The sequence below is a fragment of the Culex pipiens genome, chromosome 1 (genome assembly GCF_016801865.2).
Source record: "Culex pipiens pallens isolate TS chromosome 1, TS_CPP_V2, whole genome shotgun sequence".
Taxonomy (NCBI): Eukaryota; Metazoa; Arthropoda; class Insecta; order Diptera; family Culicidae; genus Culex; species Culex pipiens.
The window spans coordinates 127,532,800-127,552,415 of record NC_068937.1 but is presented as its reverse complement, the minus strand read 5'-3'; the positions used below and the strand labels follow the sequence as shown (position 1 = coordinate 127,552,415).

At 39.5% G+C, this 19,616-nt stretch overlaps 2 protein-coding genes across 11 annotated transcripts in view; one reads left to right on the top strand and one right to left on the bottom strand.

Annotated features, from left to right (window-relative positions):
• LOC120423345 (suppressor of lurcher protein 1) overlaps positions 1 to 19,616 on the top strand; it is an 80,204-nt gene that overhangs the window by 35,075 nt on the left and 25,513 nt on the right. The window lies entirely within an intron of this gene.
• On the bottom strand, positions 10,551 to 19,126 carry LOC120423347 (uncharacterized). Of its 2 annotated transcripts, none has more exons than XM_039587124.2 (4): positions 18,999 to 19,126; positions 12,022 to 12,139; positions 11,759 to 11,946; positions 10,551 to 11,563 (listed from the first exon to the last, which is right to left on the bottom strand). In XM_039587124.2, the coding sequence occupies exons 2-4, from the start codon at positions 12,110 to 12,112 to the stop codon at positions 11,558 to 11,560; spliced, it is 285 nt and encodes a 94-aa protein (XP_039443058.1). In that variant the 5' UTR covers positions 12,113 to 12,139; positions 18,999 to 19,126; the 3' UTR covers positions 10,551 to 11,557. The 2 variants fall into 2 exon arrangements, with proteins under 2 accessions (XP_039443058.1, XP_039443057.1); XM_039587123.2 differs by having other exon boundaries at positions 18,861 to 19,000.

The following is a 19,616-nucleotide window of genomic DNA, read 5'->3' as shown; positions in this document are numbered from 1 at the left end:
GGCAGCATTTTGCCAGTTTTATTCATTCCATCGTCATCGTTCAAACCGACAACATCGTAGCAGTAGCAGCAGCAGCGGAAAAAGAACGACTGAAGGAAATCAAAAGCGAGCTCCGAGAAGAAGAAACACGCCAGCGCCAGCGTGTGCGCGAAATTGCAGCCAAAATGACGTCGAAGGAGAAAAACAAGGCCTACTTGGATGGACGCTCGAGAAGATGGCCACAAGCATCAACTTCTGCTGCAACTTAACAAAATGGCGCTTTTCAGCCATATTGCCCCAAGTCGTATGGTTCGATAAATGTACCCCCGGTAGAACCTTCCCTCAGGGCCATGGCCACGCCGGGTGTGGCCAATCCTGTCAAAATGGCCATTTTCATCACTAGTATCAAAAACCATGAATTTTGATACCCATATTGCCCCAAGTCGTATGGTTCGATAAATGTCCCCCCGGTAGAACCTTCCCTCACCCTCAGGGCCATGGCCACTCCGGGTGTGGCCAATCCTGTCATAATGGTCATTTTCATCACCAGTATCAAAAACCATGAATTTTGATACTCATATTGCCCCAAGTCGTATGGTTCGATAAATGTACCCCCGGTAGAACCTTTCCTCAGGGCCATGGCCACTCCGGGTGTGGCCAATATCCTACCAGTTTGGTCCCAACCCCATTGCCTGAAATCATTCAGGTTTTCGAGTGACCGTTCTAACAATGTTCTTAAGAACAGAATTCCTCCCAAGTTGGTGCATAACCTGTGTCTTTTAATGTGTGTATGTGTGTGTGAGCAATAAAATTACCACCGTCGATCCGTCTCTGACGGATTTTCGATCAAAACTAAAATTGTTCAGAGGCTATCTGTTAGCTTATATAGTCCGCATGAAATGTGGCAACAATGGTGCAACATTCTCGCGTGACAGTTCCAAGCAAGCAGGAGACGAGGCAAAAATTGCACCATGTTGCCACATTTCATGTGGACTATATAAGCTAACAAATAGCCTCTGAACAATTTTAGTTTTGATCGAAAATCCGTCAGAGACGGATCGACGGTGGTAATTTTATTGCTCACACACACATGCACACATTAAAAGACACAGGTTATGCACCAACTTGGGAGGAATTGTGTTCTTAAGAACATTGTTAGAACGGTCACTCGAAAAACAGAATGATTTCAGGCAATGGGGTTGGGACCAAACTGGTAGGATATTGGCCACACCCGGAGTGGCCATGGCCCTGAGGGAAGGTTCTACCGGGGGGACATTTATCGAACCATACGACTTGGGGCAATATGGGTATCAAAATTCATGGTTTTTGATACTGGTGATGAAAATGGCCATTTTGACAGGATTGGCCACACCCGGAGTGGCCATTACACAGTATTCGGAATAGCAAAATTAAGTGGAATAAATTGATAACTCTTTTATTTGACGTCCTTGCCAAATGGTGTCTTGGGAAAAGTTGTTGTACTTGATAAGGGCTATCTTTTGAAGTTATTGAAATACAAGGGACCATCCAGGGTGTCAACCAAAAACTAACCTTTTTGGATGACGTTGTAGGGCTTTGGTGTCTTGGGCAAAGTTGTAGAGGAGAAAATTTCATGAAAGTTTGTCGAAGGCGCCAAATTTGTAGCTCTTAATCTACTCGAGATATACGCCATTTTTGCAAAAAAATGTCCAAAAAGCACTTTTGTGAGATAACTTAAAATGTTAGCGTTTTAGCGGCCTACTATGTTCTGAAGAGTTGTTTATGACATAAAATTACATATCTTTGCCGAAGATAGCAACATGTTTTGAGCCTTTATTGAGGAGTTGTAACCATTTTAAAGTGATTTTGAGCCTATTTTCAAGTTGCAATGTTTTCAAAATGGCGCAATTTGGCGCAAAACCGAACAATGCACTTGAAAGTACACACTTTCAACTACATTTCCTGAAAATATCTCCGTGTTTATTGGTGTCTATTTTCAGATATCTCAATTTGAATTTGCCGATTTTTAATCAATTTATTAATAAATGTTATTCGAAATCATAATGAATACAAGGTGAAAATCGGTAAATTGAAGGGTAAATTGATCGATTTTTATGGAAATTACATTGTCTATGAAAAAAATACGACAACCTTTCCAGAGTGACCAAATATAAAAGGAAATACTTAATTTTAAATACGAACAATTATTTAAAATTTTCACTTACATTATTTTTGGGAAAAACATGTATTTATTCATAATTTTAAAATGTGTATCATAATTTTAAGCATGAACAATGTTTTACTGCGGGCGTCAATAATAAGAGTTCACGCGTGGTGATACGACCGCAAGATAATAGTCGCATGACAGCCGCAAGACAACCGCAGAACAAATTTTTGGCTGTTGTCAAAGGTTGCAATGAGTTTTGAGCTGACTTTTTGGAAAATATTCAAAACAAACCAAGTTGACAGCCAAATCAACGCAGAATTACAGTTCAACTTGCTGATTTTTACACTGCGGTAATAAGGCGGCAATAATCTCCTGTCACTCCCAGCGAAGGAGAAACGTGATTTTATCTCGCAATAAGCAATATTAAAATCGATCAATTAACCCTTTCAATTTACCGATTGAGATACAGTGGACTCTCTCGTTGTCGATATTGAAGGGACCGTCGAGAGCAGGAGTTATGAAATTATAGAACAAAAAATCAAAGCAATCTATTTGAAGGGACTGAAAAATTTATTGACAGCTGGAGTAATATTGATATCGAGAAGATCGACAACGAGAGAGTCCACTGTATCTCTAAATCGACACCGATAGACACGGAGATATTTTCAGAAAATGAAGTTGAAAGTGTGTACTTTCATGTGCATTGTTCGGTTTTGCGCCAAAATGTGCCATTTTGAAAACATTGCAACTTGAAAATAGGCTCAAAATCACTTTAAAATGGTTATAACTCCTCAATAAAGGCTCAAAACATGTTGCTATCTTCGGCAAAGATATGTAATTTTATGTCATAAACAACTCTTCAGAACATAGTAGGCCGCTAAAACGCTACCATTTTAAGTTATCTCACAAAAGTGCTTTTTTTACCATTTTTGCAAAAATAACGTATATCTCGAGTAGATTAAGAGCTACAAATGTGGCGCCTTTGACAAACTTTCATGAAATTTTCTCCTCTACAACTTTGCCCAAGACACCAAAGCTCTACAACGTCATCCAACAGAGTTAGTTTTTGGTTGACACCCTCGAAGGTCGTCACCCTGTATGTCAATAACTTTAAAAGATAGCCCTTATCAAGTACAACAACTCTTCCGAAGACACCATTTGGCAAGGAGGTCAAATAAAGGAGTTTTTAATTTATATGGTTCCGTAAATGTCCTCCCGGAAGAACATTCCCCATGGCACTTGCCACTCCGGGTGTGGCCAATCCTGTCAAAATGGCCATTTTCATCACCAGTATCAAAAACCATGAATATTGATACCCATATTGCCCCAAGTCGTATGGTTCGATAAATGTACCCCCGGTAGAACCTTCCCTCAGGGCCATGGCCACGCCGGGTGTGGCCAATCCTGTCAAAATGGCCATTTTCATCACCAGTATCAAAAACCATGAATTTTGATACCCATATTGCCCCAAGTCGTATGATTCGATAAATGTACCCCCGGTAGAACCTTCCCTCAGGGCCATGGCCACTCCGGGTGTGGCCAATCCTGTCAAAATGGCCATTTTCATCACCAGTATCAAAAACCATGAATTTTGATACCCATATTGCCCCAAGTCGTATGATTCGATAAATGTACCCCCGGTAGAACCTTCCCTCAGGGCCATGGCCACTCCGGGTGTGGCCAATCCTGTCAAAATGGCCATTTTCATCACCAGTATCAAAAACCATGAATTTTGATACCCATATTGCCCCAAGTCGTATGGTTCAATAAATGTCCCCCCGGTAGATCCTTCCCTTAGGGCCATGGCCACTCCGGGTGTGGCCAATCCTGTCAAAATGGCCATTTTCATCACCAGTATCAAAAACCATGAATTTTGATACCCATATTGCCCCAAGTCGTATGATTCGATAAATGTCCCCCCGGTAGAACCTTCCCTCAGGGCCATGGCCACTCCGGGTGTGGCCAATCCTGTCAAAATGGCCATTTTCATCACCAGTATCAAAAACCATGAATTTTGATACCCATATTGCCCCAAGTCGTATGGTTCAATAAATGTCCCCCCGGTAGATCCTTCCCTTAGGGCCATGGCCACTCCGGGTGTGGCCAATCCTGTCAAAATGGCCATTTTCATCACCAGTATCAAAAACCATGAATTTTGATACCCATATTGCCCCAAGTCGTATGATTCGATAAATGTACCCCCGGTAGAACCTTCCCTCAGGGCCATGGCCACTCCGGGTGTGGCCAATCCTGTCAAAATGGCCATTTTCATCACCAGTATCAAAAACCATGAATTTTTATACCCATATTGCCCCAAGTCGTATGATTCGATAAATGTACCCCCGGTAGAACCTTCCCTCAGGGCCATGGCCACTCCGGGTGTGGCCAATCCTGTCAAAATGGCCATTTTCATCACCAGTATCAAAAACCATGAATTTTGATACCCATATTGCCCCAAGTCGTATGGTTCAATAAATGTACCCCCGGTAGAACCTTCCCTCAGGGCCATGGCCACTCCGGGTGTGGCCAATCCTGTCAAAATGGCCATTTTCATCACCAGTATCAAAAACCATGAATTTTGATACCCATATTGCCCCAAGTCGTATGGTTCAATAAATGTCCCCCCGGTAGATCCTTCCCTTAGGGCCATGGCCACTCCGGGTGTGGCCAATCCTGTCAAAATGGCCATTTTCATCACCAGTATCAAAAACCATGAATTTTGATACCCATATTGCCCCAAGTCGTATGGTTCAATAAATGTCCCCCCGGTAGATCCTTCCCTTAGGGCCATGGCCACTCCGGGTGTGGCCAATCCTGTCAAAATGGCCATTTTCATCACCAGTATCAAAAACCATGAATTTTGATACCCATATTGCCCCAAGTCGTATGATTCGATAAATGTCCCCCCGGTAGAACCTTTCCTCAGGGCCATGGCCACTCCGGGTGTGGCCAATATCCTACCAGTTTGGTCCCAACCCCATTGCCTGAAATCATTCAGGTTTTCGAGTGACCGTTCTAACAATGTTCTTAAGAACAGAATTCCTCCCAAGTTGGTGCATAACCTGTGTCTTTTAATGTGTGCATGTGTGTGTGAGCAATAAAATTACCACCGTCGATCCGTCTCTGACGGATTTTCGATCAAAACTAAAATTGTTCAGAGGCTATCTGTTAGCTTATATAGTCCACATGAAATGTGGCAACATGGTGCAATTTTTGCCTCGTCTCCTGCTTGCTTGGAACTGTCACGCGAGAATGTTGCACCATTGTTGCCACATTTCATTCGTTGCAGACCCCTTCCGCAGTACCAAGCATGCAACATTTTCGTAACGCGCGACATTTTTCGTTTTTCTGGATTGACACCTCACCAGAATAGAGCCCTTAGGACAAAGTTCTTTGTCAATATTGTTGATTACAAAGGCCCAACACGAAACACGAAAGAACAATTTGTTTTGGTTTGGCCTGCGAGGCCAAAAAACAAAATAACAACAAAAACAAAGCCTACCATCGTGTTTGGACGTTTGCCCTAGGACCCACATGGAAAATGAAACACGCAAATGTTTACAAAGGCTGTAAATCGCAAAGGGCTAAATCCGATCCGGCATGTTGATAACTTTTTTTCAGGCCAATGTATTTTTTTCATTACTTTTCCCGGGAAAAACACATTTTTGCATAAAATTGAAGATGGGGAAGCATAACACATCTAGTTTTATGCTTTTTATTTGATTAATAATCAGAATTGGCAAATTATGTTCGAAATAGGAATTGAAAAACTAACCGCAGATTTCATCCTCGTTTTTCTCAATGTTTTGAAAAATGTGATTGAACGTTTTACAATGTTATTATGTTCTTAGTCGATTTCAGACAATTTGCCTGCACAAAATCGACGACAGCACCCTACCGAGTGCATGTAAACATAAACAATAACAAACACTGACACCACGCAAAACAAGGGGCTTCGGCACCGTATGAGGGACGCTCTCCGCCGCAACAAATTCAACAACATGAGCATGATCCACTGTTTCTTTATGCAAAAGTTCCATCTCCCGGAAGTAGAAGTAAAAAACCACGTGTACATTCGTCAAAGGTTTTCTCGGAAGAAGCCAACAGATTTGACAGTTCTGTGTTCAGCTACACGCTTATTGGCGTTTAAAAATATTCTTGTTTACTTCCGCACCACAGGCAATTGGACAGCTAATATTTTCCACAGTTACTTTTTCAGTGTTTCAGTGTTTCGGTTTTCAAAAGGACGCAAGCCGTATGAAAACAAATCAGTTTTTCCGGTTTTCAATCGATTTTCGAAAAATCAATTTACAACCCCCTTGTCAGTACCAAGCCCAAACACTAATTAAAGAATCGTTTGCCTTCACCATCGCTTCGCTCTGCTGGCAACACTGCCACCGGAGGGCCAAGAGTGCTCGTGTCAGAAGTTGGCTACCGAGATTGTCTGATATTAGTAGCCCGAACTTTTCGCCTTCGGCCAGTGCCGGTGATGTGTGGTAAATGTCCGAAGCACGCTACAACTCACATACACACACATTCAATCAGAGTCGGAGCTGATTGGAAAAAGCAATTGCCATTTCATTATCGGACGGATAATTTGTAATCCTGGAAGGTAGCCCCCCAAAGCGGTCCAAAATTGTGCAATTTCTGCACGATTTCAAAAGCGTTTTCCCTTCGATTTAGAAAATTGAAACCAAATGGCAACATCCCGGCAAAAAAAAAGCTTCGCTCATTCCCCATTCCGGTCATCAAAACGCACCTTCGAATCAACACCGCTGTCAGCGGAATCTGCTGTCTCTTACAAAAAGCGGCCATAATTTACCACACAACTCCGTGAACGCCACGTGTCTTGGCAGAACTTCAAGACTGCCAGCGAGAGAGAAAGGTTGTAATAAATTCATCCAAGCAGCCCGATTTAATCGTGTGCCCCGAAGCCTACTTTGACCTGGCAATGATTTACGGGCCCACATGGCTGTGTGTGTGTGTGTGCGAACTTTGGTTGGTTGACTTTTGCGTGTTTGGTTCTGGCGTGGTTGTTGTCATTGCTGGAGGGGATTTGACAGTCGAGGGGCCGCGTTGCTTATCAGATGGGACCGGTTTCTTGTTTTTGGGGTTAGAATGTTTGCGTTAAAGAGCTTCTCAGTTTTGGAAATTTAGTGCGAGTTAAAGTTCGTTTCGATATGGGAGATTAGATTCATTTATATTTGGAGTAAAATTGATTAGAGCAACACTGAAATTTCCTTTCTGCTCCTTCATAATCTGTAACCCGACCAGGCAGGAGCCGTTAATGGTCAGACTTTTCAATTCATTCTACCAGTAAATGCTGAACAGAATTATTTAAGTCAATAGCATTTTTTAGGTCTTGCGTTGGACAGCTAGATTCAGGATCTTGGTAAAGGATAATAGGGTTGAAGACCTTGATAGTGGACATAAGGGTACAAAACCTTAGTGTCAATAGTGGTCAAAAGCTTCCCAAGAGTGTATGGCATAAACATTCTTCTGATACACATACCTATCAATAAAAATCTTCCAAATAGAAACGGACATCAAGCAAAGCATGTCACGAGTACTCGTCCGAAAAAAAAGCTCGACTCGTATGATTGATGATGGCTAACGACGCCGGCAAAGGGGTTACTGCGATGAATCGATCGGGCAGCACTTAACCTCACTTTCCTGCAATTTACCATAACCAAACATTGTAGCAGTCATAAATAAAGCCGAAATTGATGACGATTTTGTTTACCCTCCCGATCGGTTTCGGCAAACGAAATAAATTCTCGGTATTTATTCAGAGGGAAGCTTTTTTTCTCGGTTGATCTCAAGGGAGGAAAAAGGAACGCACAAGCTGGCACATTTCTCACACCGCACACTTTTGAAAAGATCGTATCCGCCAACTTCCCCGCAAGATTCTATGTCTTCCCACTGTCAACCACGTTGCGGCCAATCGAAGCAGGCCACGAACAAATCCACTTTTTCACCTCCGGCCCTGAATCCGGAAGAGCGTAAAATTACGACAGGAAACAATTTGTCTTTCCGCTCTCTTTCCCGACCGACGGCCGACAAGGGCGACAACGTCGATTTAAAGAAGCACGGAATTTCAAAGGATGCTTTTTGAGCTTTTTCGCCATGTATGTTTCCACTTTTAATGGTCTGTTTGTTTGTTCAATTCAAAAAATAAAAACTTTTAGAATAAAATATGTCTGTGAAATGGGCAACACTGTAGATTTGATTTGACAGCATTGCACGCTTAAAAAAGTTAACCTAATCAACTTATGTTTTAACCCATTTTTGTCTTAATTTTCCAAACTGCTTTTGAACAAATATTTCTGTGAATTTGGCAACACTGCAAATTTCTTTTGACAGCAATGCACGCTGAAGGAAATTTACTCAATCAACTATTGAATCAACCCATTTTTCATTTCCCAACATTTACATGACTTTCTCAAGATCGCTCTGCTCTTCTCGCCAAGAAACGATAGTGAGCGCCAGTGTAGCTTATCTGTTTGCTGTTTCACAGCTTGCTACATTTACTTGGGTGGCCGTGATGGCGGTGGTGGGCGTAAGACAAACTGTCACTCTGACAGAAGGGCTTTCCGACGTTAAATCACTTTTATTAATTTCCGCTCGCAGCCGCCCGCTTCGATGCCAGTTCTTTTTTTCCTTTTTGCGTTCGAAACACTTTCCGAAGAGCTGTTTGACATTTCCCAGTGGGAGAATGAAATTCATTTAGCACGGCTCAATATTTGCAGCGTGTTGTGGAGGAAACTTTTGTACATTTATTTTTATTTATCCTCTCTTTTCAGACATTTAAATGTGTGAAATTGCATTTGGTACTGGCTCGAATGGCGTGAAAGGAAAGTTTCCACCCACTTCACACTTGACATTCATTGGGCGGGGGAAATTGCAAAGTTGTGCATTCTTTTCCCGAGCTCATTTCCGTTTGTCGGCGGAAGTCGACGGATTTTTCCTGCTCATCGGCGCACTCGCTGCGCTGTCAATCAATCACCGGAGGCTCCGATGAAACTGCCAAAGGTGACATTTATTCGACGTGTTTGATTGGGAAATGGGATTTGGAACATTTCATGAATTTAATCGTGCATTTTCGGCTGCCAAATTACCTTTGGCCCATCTACATTATTTTACTTGGCATTTTACCAGTAGCGTGACCAAGCTCTGACAGAAGGGGGGCGCCCTAATGGAAAATGTATTGATAGCGGTGTTTGTGAATGACCCCTTAGACAAATCGCACGTTCAAAATCACCCAGTTTGAGTCAAAACCGAACCTACTCAAAAATGAGTAAAGGGGGCATCTGTCAGATTTGAGTGAATTTCACTCAGAATTCAACGAAAACTGAGTGATATCTACCCAGATCTGGGTGGAATTCACTCAAATCTAACAAATGCCCCCTACTCATTTTTGAGTAGGATCGGTTATGACTGAAACCGAGTGATTATAAACGTGCGTGTAAAAAAAATTGGCAAAGGGAGGACCCACCCCCAGCCCCCCAGGAAGGTGCTGTGTCCTATCCCTCGCCTAGACCAGACCAAAATCCATGATAAAGCTGTCAGACCAAATCTGTCAGACCAAGACGGTCAGACCAAAGAGCAAAAAGTAAACAATCTTGGTCTTCGACGTAGGTGCACACAAATCAAGAAAAGAAAATTTGAAAAATAATTTTATTTTTCCAATTCAATGACTGGATTTGGACTGCAAAATTGAATGTACGTCAGAAAATCATTAAACAGTGCGGCGTCCTGTACATCGACAATTCAATAAGCTATTAAAAGCCTTATTCTTCCAATTGAATTTTTTATCGCGTTTTCGGTTTACACCTGAAAAATCTTGAAATTATTTATACGGATTTGTGATTCCTCTCTTTCCATCATTCCCTTGCAGCCCCCCCCCCCCCCCCCTGGCCAGTGTATTTTACTTTAATTTGACAGCTTAGAATGCAGGATTATTCTTTTGCTTGTTTTTCTTAGAAATAAGGTTAACAAAATTCACCGTGTAATGTTTTGACAAGTCGGATTAGGGTGCTTAGTTGTCGTAATAGGGTTCTTAGATAAAATATTAAAAACATAATTTTTATTTTTTTTAGAATTAAATCAATTTTCTCATAATAATCTGTACAAAAGTCATGCCTATGGTTGATAAAGCACTTAGAATGTCAAATTTTTACGCTTTAAATGTCAAACCTCATTTGCGTATCGAGCTGTTGCAAAGCCGTGTAATTTAATTCGTTGTGCAACATCCTTCGACAGGATAGCAAAAAAAAAAAAAAGTGGGGAAATGGCAAACTGCAGCTCATTTCCGGCCCCAGCCAGCTGCTAAACGAAGCAAATCAGAAGAAAACTAATTTCCACTGGGAGTGAAGACGTGAAAAAAAGAACGCGACGGCTTCTTCGCCAGTGAAAAGTCGGTCGGTGTTTTTTTTTGCCTTTTTTTGGTCTTTTTTTATTTAACTCGTTTTTGTTTGTTGTTGTCATAGTTACAGCCTTGATTATACAAATAAAAACAATTATAGTACACGTAAAATAAATGAAAAGAAAAATAGAGGTTCTTATATATCTTCCACTTCAGATTCTTGGATTTTTTTTTGCAATTTTTTTCTCGTAGTGTTAAAACTCTGTTTACATTTTCCACGTTTGTTTTTTTTTTTCAATCTGTGTTTGTGTGCTACCTTAAACTTATTGGGTTAGTATGTTTTTCCTGCGCATCTTCTTCTTCTTACATATTGTTGAGTGTTGTTACTATACAGTTAGATATTTTGTCTTCTATACATTGAATTCATTAGATGTTGATGTTGTTCTTGTTGTCGCCATAATCATTTTTCTGATGTTGTTGAGTTGTTGTTGTTGTTGATGTTTCGTTCTTGGAGAGGAGCTACCACTTTTGCTTTCACTTTTTGCTGTCATAGTTCATTTTGTTTTTCGGTTGTTGATTTGTGTTCTTCTCTTCTTAGATTCATTTTGACATTTGATGTTGTTGGAAACTGATGTTGTTTTTCCTGCAATCCGCATCGAGTCTTTCTTTGTTTTGCTTCATTGTTGTTTTCAGAACAGTTGATCGATTGATTGAACTTGTTCGCTAGAGTCGAATGTTTGCATGGTCGTTTGAAATCTTGCGTAAAAAGAGAGATAAAACCGCTTTTGAATGTCCTAGAATTTGGTCGTGCAGTTTTATGTCTGCCTTTCGTTGTTGTTGTTGATCAATCAATTGTGAGGGAGGTCGCCAAATAAAGTCATTCGAAAGTTTCGTTTTCGAATCTCAAAATGTTTCTGACGTGTGTTGTTGTTGTTGTTGTTGTTGTCGATGTTGTTTTTGTTTAGTGTGTCACGTTTATCCTGGTGATGTTGTTGTAGTTGTAGTTCGCTTAAGCCTAACACTGGACCTGGGCAATGCCACGTGCTTCACGCACTTAAGGAAAGGACTTAGCGCTGCGGAAAAGAGGAAGAAAAAGTTTTAGCAAATTTGGCCTGCTTTGATGTCCGCAAGGTTGTCTGACTGTCAGTTCGTCAATGTCACGTAAACGACCGAAAAGCAAAAAAACGGGTTGCTTCGATTTGCGTCACTTGTTTTGTGAGATTATTTAAAAATAATGTTCCTTCTCAAAAATCTCGAAATAGACTTACTCTGGTGGCGTAGTCGCGTGTGTTGATCATCCTCGGGGTGACACCGTAGGTATCCTTGCTGACCGGGTTGTAGTGGTAGCCGGGCGAGTGGATGCGCTCGACGGCGAACTTGGAGTCGGAGTAAATGCTGCTGCACTCGATCGACGAGCTGTAGTTGCGCTTCTCCTTGGCGACGATGTCCTGGGAGCCTGAAGTGAAGGTTGGCGAGGAGTGGAAATTTGTGTGTGAATTTGAAAATAATGGTCGAAATAAGGTCCACTTACCCTTCAGGGTCTTCAGGTAGGTGTTGAAGAAGCGAGCCTTCTTGCTGATGGGCTCGTAGCTTCCGATCATTTCGAGGTGTTGCTTAAACATTTTCGGTTGACTTTGGGGTTTTCGTGGCTGAAAGAATGAAATAATAAAAAATGTTAAAAAAATGTTTTTTTTTTGTAACCCCATTTTCCTCCATAAGTACCCTATTCAACTTGACAGTTATCTTCAAGGTGCACATTTTTGAAAGTATTTCATTTTTAAATCATCTTTTAACAAACAATTTAGTGAAAATTGGGTTCTAAAGCCCTATGTCAATTTTTATGTACAACGGCAAAAACACGATTAAATACAATTTCTGATCACTTTTTTTCATTTTAATGCAAAAAAAAAAAAAATGACAAGACAACATTTTTTCGATGGATCAACTATGGTCCCCTTGAAACGAGCTGTCAAGTAGGAACTTTTCTGTCAAGAAGGACCGCGAGGTTAATTTTTCAAAATTGAGTTAAAAATCCATTTTAAACTCTTTGTGGTCGTACAAAGGGTCATTGTACTCAGAAAAATAAGCTTTATCGCTGCAAACAATAATATCAGCAATCTAAGCTTCATTTTAGGACCCAATTGCTCTACAAACATTAAAAAAAAATATTTTTTTTAAATATATTTTTTTTCTATTTATTGTATTTAATTTCTTGGAATTTGATTTAACAGTTTTCATGAAAATGTTAAAATATAAATATGAAACGAGAATACGACTGACAGTTTTAAATGGTGTAAGCTGGGCACACTTTTTATTTACATTGACGATGTTCTGTTTTTTCTAAACAATGAGTAAAATTACAGATTTAAGACTTGTTATGTTGTTGTTGTTTTCATGAAGAAAATCGAATACTAAAACTTGTATGCTAGTACAAACAGTCAAAGTGATTAGAAAAATCAGGATTTTAAACACTATTTGGTTAAAACTGCTTTGGTTTTGCAGTTGTTATGAAAATTTGTCTAGCTTTTCAACTTTAAATTTATCTAGTTTTAAAACAAAAACAAATTTCATCCTTTCTGCCCAAACAGTGCTGCCAGCAAAGGTGTATTTCCAACACACAATTTCCCGTCGCTCTTAAAACACATCGTAAATTTCCATTTCTCTCGTTATCTTTGCGCAAATCGCACTCCCTCACGTCACGTTGCAACCACTTTCTGCAGAACCAAATTTCTGCACACACACACACCGGGTGCGGTGGCGCCATCTACCTCCCGGTTTAGTCCGTTGTACACAAACCCCCTCGGCCGGCACTGGCACAGACTAACGAACCGAGCATTAATCTTGAGCTATTTTTGACACGCCGCACTTAATTTACACGCTCACCTCGTAAACAAATTGCATTCGCGCACCGCACGCTCTCAGAATTTTCACCTTTTTTCCGCCCATCCTTCTTGGGTTCACAGTTGCGGGAAAGCCCGGGAAAAAGAAAATCGCAACAAAACAACCGAAAGCGGACCATCGGTTTTCATTGTTGTGCGAATGCAGCTTCCCTGCAAGCATCCAAATTGCTGGGCATTCACAGCTGCAACGGCAAACCAAATTCCCTCCGTGCATCATTTGACAGCTGGACAGCTTTCGTTACCTCAACGTTGATTGACATTGATCTACCCATGATTGAAGGCCTGATCGAAGATCACTGAGGTGTGCAACTGTCAAAATCATTCTAAAATGCTCATGCAATTCAAGCGAACATTTTCCACAGTGTACACACCGTGGGAAATCGTGCAGCAGGCTGTGTGGTGGACCGTTGCCGAGACGACGGAAGCGAAAGAAAAATTACATCAGAGCGCCATCTGCCGCCGGTGGCGGCCACCACGCGGTTTGCAGTGCTGCCAGCGCCGCATGGCGCGATTCGTTGCCAACATTGCGCGTTTCAGCGGCCTACTTTTCGATCCAGATTACAATTCCCCCTCCGATGGGAGTTTGAAAATTTGACCATCGATTTTCCACCAAATCGCCGACCTTTACCCGATAGTTTTGGCGCGCGGTTTTTTGACCGGTTGCCAGGCAGATGCGTTTTCCCCAAAAATCACCCGACAACACACATGAATTTTTGATTACTGCACTCGGGTGCATAACCCGGTGCAAAAAGTGAGCGTAGCCGGTCGCATTTGCCAAATTCCTGCGGCAAAATTGCTCAAATTGCAAAACCCGGCTGCCAGAATCCGGGGGTCGTCCCCAGACGTGCAATTTGGCGGGGAGGACTATTTTTAAAAATGTCGGGTTAAATCACTGCTGTTGATGAATCAGAGTGGGTGTTCTGGTTGTTTGTGTGGTGCAGAGATCGAATTACGCGGTAATTAGTGGGGTCGTGGTGGTGGTTTCCCATTGTTTCTGTAGCCACTATTCAATTATTTTAAAGCGAAGTGACGCCGCTGATTGATTACGCTGTGGTTAACCGTTGACAGGGATTGGGAAATTTATTGTCATGAAAACAAAAGAATGTTCAGTGAATGTACAATTTTCTGGATCGAGTTTCGATGACAAAATATGTTCTGGATGCCGTTGGAAAAGCTTTTGAACTTTGGATATAAAAGCGACCTCAATACCAACAAACATCCTCGTGAATTAACTTTTGAATCCAATTATCCAACAATTTGGGGTTACAAATTGATACTGTTCGATCAAATAAAACATCAAATTATTAGGTTATCCAAGTTTGTTTTTATATCAAAATTTATACAAATGTTAACATGATAATTCAATGTTCATTTAATATTGTTGGTTTATTGAAAATCATTTTTATTTCACCAATTCAATATTTTTTCTTTTATCAGACTGTTGTGATGTAAACAAATAGTTGTTACGAGCAGTTAGTCCAAAACAGTAGCCAGAAGATAATACAAAAAGGCATTTGGGAAATATTAGGCGAATTTAAACAATGAACATTGTTCTATGTTTTAATTGGTTTCTTTAAAAAAGAAAAAAAAAAGCTTTTTAATTAATCGACCGTCTTAAGTAAGAAAAAATGTACATTGTTTAACAGTGAATCTGTTAATTTTTTAACATTTATGCATCGATTAGAATACATTTCGGTTAAAAATAATCAACAACAAGTTTTTTGGAAAAATTACATAAAATTAGAAACAAACAGTTCAGTGGAATTGAATGTTTACGTTGTGTTGGTTAATCAAAAGAGTCAACAATTTGAGCCCTTAAGAAAACAGAAAAATGCCAGAAACCGCAGTGTGAAGGGGAACTTTTTTTTTGCCAACGTGTCAAAACGTACAAAATATGTTTAGGAAACTTTTCCAACAAAATGTTATCCACTGAAAAATATTGCTTAAGGGTCCACTACACGCGCTTGTTAACAAGACCAAAGATAACAAGACCTAAACTGCCCTTGATCGCATACATTTCCCATGTGCATTTTCATCGTTTTTGAGTTATTTATGCAGTTCTGTTCAAAATCGTGTATTCTTCCAGAAAAGCCTATAATATCCAGTACTTTGTTCTAGAAATCAGGAAGAATTCCAGTTTTTTCGTGAAAACTTAACACGTAGCCTTATGTGTGGGACAAACTTCATATGCGTTTTTCTCATCTTGCTGTTTTTGCATATGGGACATTTATGCGAACATGGGCAGTATACTGATCTGAATTTTTCAATAGTTTCTTCAAAAAGCCAAAAAAACTTGCAATAATAGCTATTTTCTAACTGTTTTCTATTCAAAGTTATGACAATTTCCATACAAAAAGGCGAAGCAGAAAATGTTCGCGTGAAGTGGTCCCTTAAACTTTTAAAATCATCCGAAATTACACAAATTGGTGATGTTTTGCTTCAAGTACAGTTTTATCTTTGTTTGCCAAACGGGAAACTCACGATGTAAATACAGTTTTTTTTTTGTTATTTGCAAACATTCAACATTTAAAAAGTGCGCCTCGAAATGAATTGTTTTGAAATCATTTAGGTATTTTTTTAAATTAGTTTTTCTATCTCAAATTGTGATAATGATGTCCATAACAGTATTTATATAAGGCAGGTACAAATTTTATTTGAAGTTTTTGTCTCCCCTCCCTTCAAAATTGGCCGGAAAAATCAAAGAGCGAAAACATTTTTTTCAAAAAACTTCAAAATTTCAATAGAATTTGAAGTGCAGTCAGCTTAAATCAATTTAAAATGCATTCCCCTGCGTTTAGAATCATTCTTAGCATGTTTTGGTAAATTTAAAAATCTTTTGAATTTTTGAAAATTGCCGATGTTTATTATCGCAAAAAGAATTTTTTCGCTAAATTTTTTGTTTTCGTCAAATCTTACATTTTATTGAAAATTAATGGTTGCAAAACAACTGAACGAGTTTAAAATGCATTTTAAAACGCTTTTTTTGCAATTCCGTCGTGAAAATACTTACTTTTCCTGTCATTCTTGAACGACAAAATAGCCTACTTTTCTGTACCAAAAATAACAGATTCGAATAGCAACACTTTTCAAAATAAATGCTGAAAAGTTGAAATGGGTGCTGAAAAGATGAACTTTTCAGCACTTGTTCGAAAATTTACACTTTTCAACTTTTATTTTTATTTAAACGATTTATTGACAAAATACATGAAAATTTGACTTAAAATTTCACTCAATGGGTGTTTTTTGGAATTGCAAAAAAATGTTGTATGGTACGCGTTGCAAAACTTGATTTTTTCAGCACTCGTCGTTTTTATCCAACTCGGTGAACCTCGTTGGATAAATGTAAGACTCGTGCTGAAAAAATCCTCTTTTTGCAACTTGTTGCATAAACTACTATTTCCATGCAAATGTTGAAGCTATGGCTTGTTATTTCAATATTTATATTTAATAAAACAATAAAATAAAAATAATAAATTACTTAAACCTCTAAATTCATTCATTTTATTTCCAGCAAAGCAAAAGCTTTTCCAAAATTAAAACCTTTATTGTTATATTTCGGGATTTTTGACGACACTTAATCTATCTCTGATATTTTAAAGTTTGATGTTACTAAAGTAAACTTGAGATCTAACTCTAATAACATTTTAAGTTTTAAGTAGGCCATAAAAGCTTATTAAGGTTGCATAAGAGTTTTCGGAACCATCAAAAAACTTGAAAGTTTAAAAATGTTACTAGGGAAATTAATTATTTTCTTATTGGTTTCACGGTAACAACCAAAACAATTCATAAGGATAATTATAAAAATATCTATCAAAACGTGAAGGGATAAAAATCTGCCAAATTAATTTGGTCTTATTTATTAAGTTATAAGCGGTTCATTTCAAGAGTTTTTTTTTTTTTTTGATGAGGGGGCTTTTTGGGTGTTTTTGAAACCGCCTTGAGTCAGGGGTATTCAAAAACACCCAAAAAGCAAAAAAAAATGAAATCTTGTAAACACAGCCTATTTTTAATGTTTCTTCACTTGATTTTCAATTCCAAAAGTGATCGGATTGTCCAACTTTCTCTATTTTGAATATTCTTCACTCAAAAACATTTACATATTTTGTTATGCTTATATAAAAAAATGATCCAAATGTATGACGTCCAAAAACATCGACAGTCGATAAGCTGTTTTTTCAAAAAACATTATCTTTTGATTTTTATCTAATTTTAAGGAATGCTTTATTGTTGTCCATAAGGTTGCCTCTTTGGATTATTAAATTGATTGCTAGCACAGATTCGATGGAGTTTTTTTTTACGCTTGAAAATCTTTCCAATACGTTCAAAATATTGTTCAAACGAGTTTACATAAAGTTTTTCCATAGCATCAATTGACAGAAGTCTGTTTACTTTTCAATTACAAAGTGGTACATTTGGGCCAATTGAACGTTCTATCTGTATGTAAACATTACATATATTTTGTGGACAATTTCTAAAAAATCTCAACCGCTTAGATAATATATCGCTTATTTGATAAAATCGCTCCCAAAATAGAATCCTTTTCCACTCTCAGCATGCCGTTCAAATTTTGCACTAGCAAAAAGCTGTGCTTAGCCCGAAAGATTTATGTTTTAAAAATATCAAAAATCGCTCGGGGCACGAGAGAGACACAGAAAAAAATGCGCACCAGATAATCTTCGCGAAACTCTAATGAGGAGCTCACCTCGCTTAGTCAATGAGCGAGTGCGCTCGAGAGCACTTTTTTTCTTCTAGCAAATGAAGAAAAGAAAAAATACTCGAAAATTTTAAATAGATCACGGCTCTTAAGGTCGGCCACGCCGTCAACGTCGCACTCCGAAACATAATGCGTGTGTGCTCTTTTGCGCTGGCTGACTTTATTTTTAGCACTTTTCAGTCACCTCATCTTCACTGAGCTCTCAACTTTTTTTTTTTTGAGTTCGGGACAAATCCCAGGTCCAAAATGACCTTTTCGCTTAATATTTGATCCCGATATCGAGTCGCACTTGAACTTTTGGATTGGCAATTTGTCACCAAATTAAATTTATGTTTTTCGTCACGACATAATTAAATTAATTTTTCACCTCACAGCTCACTTCCACAATTGTGGAAAAATATAAAGTCCTTTTGTTATGCATTCACAACACATCACACGCAATTGGATTTATGGCTGGAAATAAAAATTCCTCTCCACAAATTAAACTTTCGATCCGAATCGAGTTTCATTCACAAATCCTAGCAGGCGGATGTACCAACTGGAGCTTTTTCACAAGCCACCCCCACGCAGTTTTTCCATCATCATCACACCTCGTCGCAGCAAGCTGTGTCACACCTGATTTCCAAAATTAAAAATATTTTTCATTCACAAGCTCAGCAGCAACCTTTGGTGCGGCGTGGGCGATTAGCACAACTTCACGGGCAAAGCACTCTTGGATTTCAAAGAAGCGAAAAAAGAAAAACCTTTCAAACGTACCGGTCCTCGGGGCGAAATTCAACTGTTCTTTTTGCAAGTTATCTCAAGACTGATAGGAGTGATACTGGCGGGCCACTAAAAAACCACCCAAAAAATCCCTCTCAGGCGGCAATGATCGCGATGAGACTCGTTACTCACCTTCTTCTTGCTGGTTGTTAACTCCTCGTCTTTGAGTGTGAGTGCCTCCTACTCGACGGTGGGAACACCTTTTTCTACCCAACCCCGCGCGCGACCCGTTCTTTGTTCCCACCTTTTTTCCCAACCCCACGTGGTCGTCCGATCGCAGCAGGCTCGTCGCTCCGCGCGAACGAAAGTTTTCACGAGCGAACTGCGGCGATGACGATCATCGTTCATCAGTGATGATCAGTTGAGAACGATTTTTTTTCTCTTTCGCTAATTGGTGTGATGGTGTTTGTGTGTGTTGTTCGGGATTGGGAATCGATTTTTAAAAATATCCACCCACCACCAACAGCGTAAACTTGGTGAGTTGAAGATCACGTTCAACCAGGTGGATTGTCGTGCAAGATCGTCGTGACTAACTAGACAAAGAATTGGGGGTAAAGGGCACTGCGGGAAAAGGGAAAGTGGCGTCTGGCTCGTGTTTGGCTCTGGTTTGGCGGAGTTGAAAATTATTTGTGTTTGGTTTAACGTGAAGACTTCCATCATTGCCATTATTTTTCGTTCAAAGATATAAATTTTGCGTCGTTATCCATAATTTGATAAAATTCATTCTACAAGTTGTTTAGAATAGTGCCC

What these genes read in the sequence shown, in the direction of transcription:
- LOC120423347 (XM_039587124.2), bottom strand. Translation starts at nt 12,112, where the DNA reads ATGTTTAAGCAACACCTCGAAATGATCGGAAGCTACGAGCCCATCAGC. An exon ending in CTACCTGAAGACCCTGAAGG is followed by an intron (nt 11,947 to 12,021) that starts GTAAGTGGACCT and finishes CCTTCACTTCAG; the next exon opens with GCTCCCAGGACATCGTCGCC.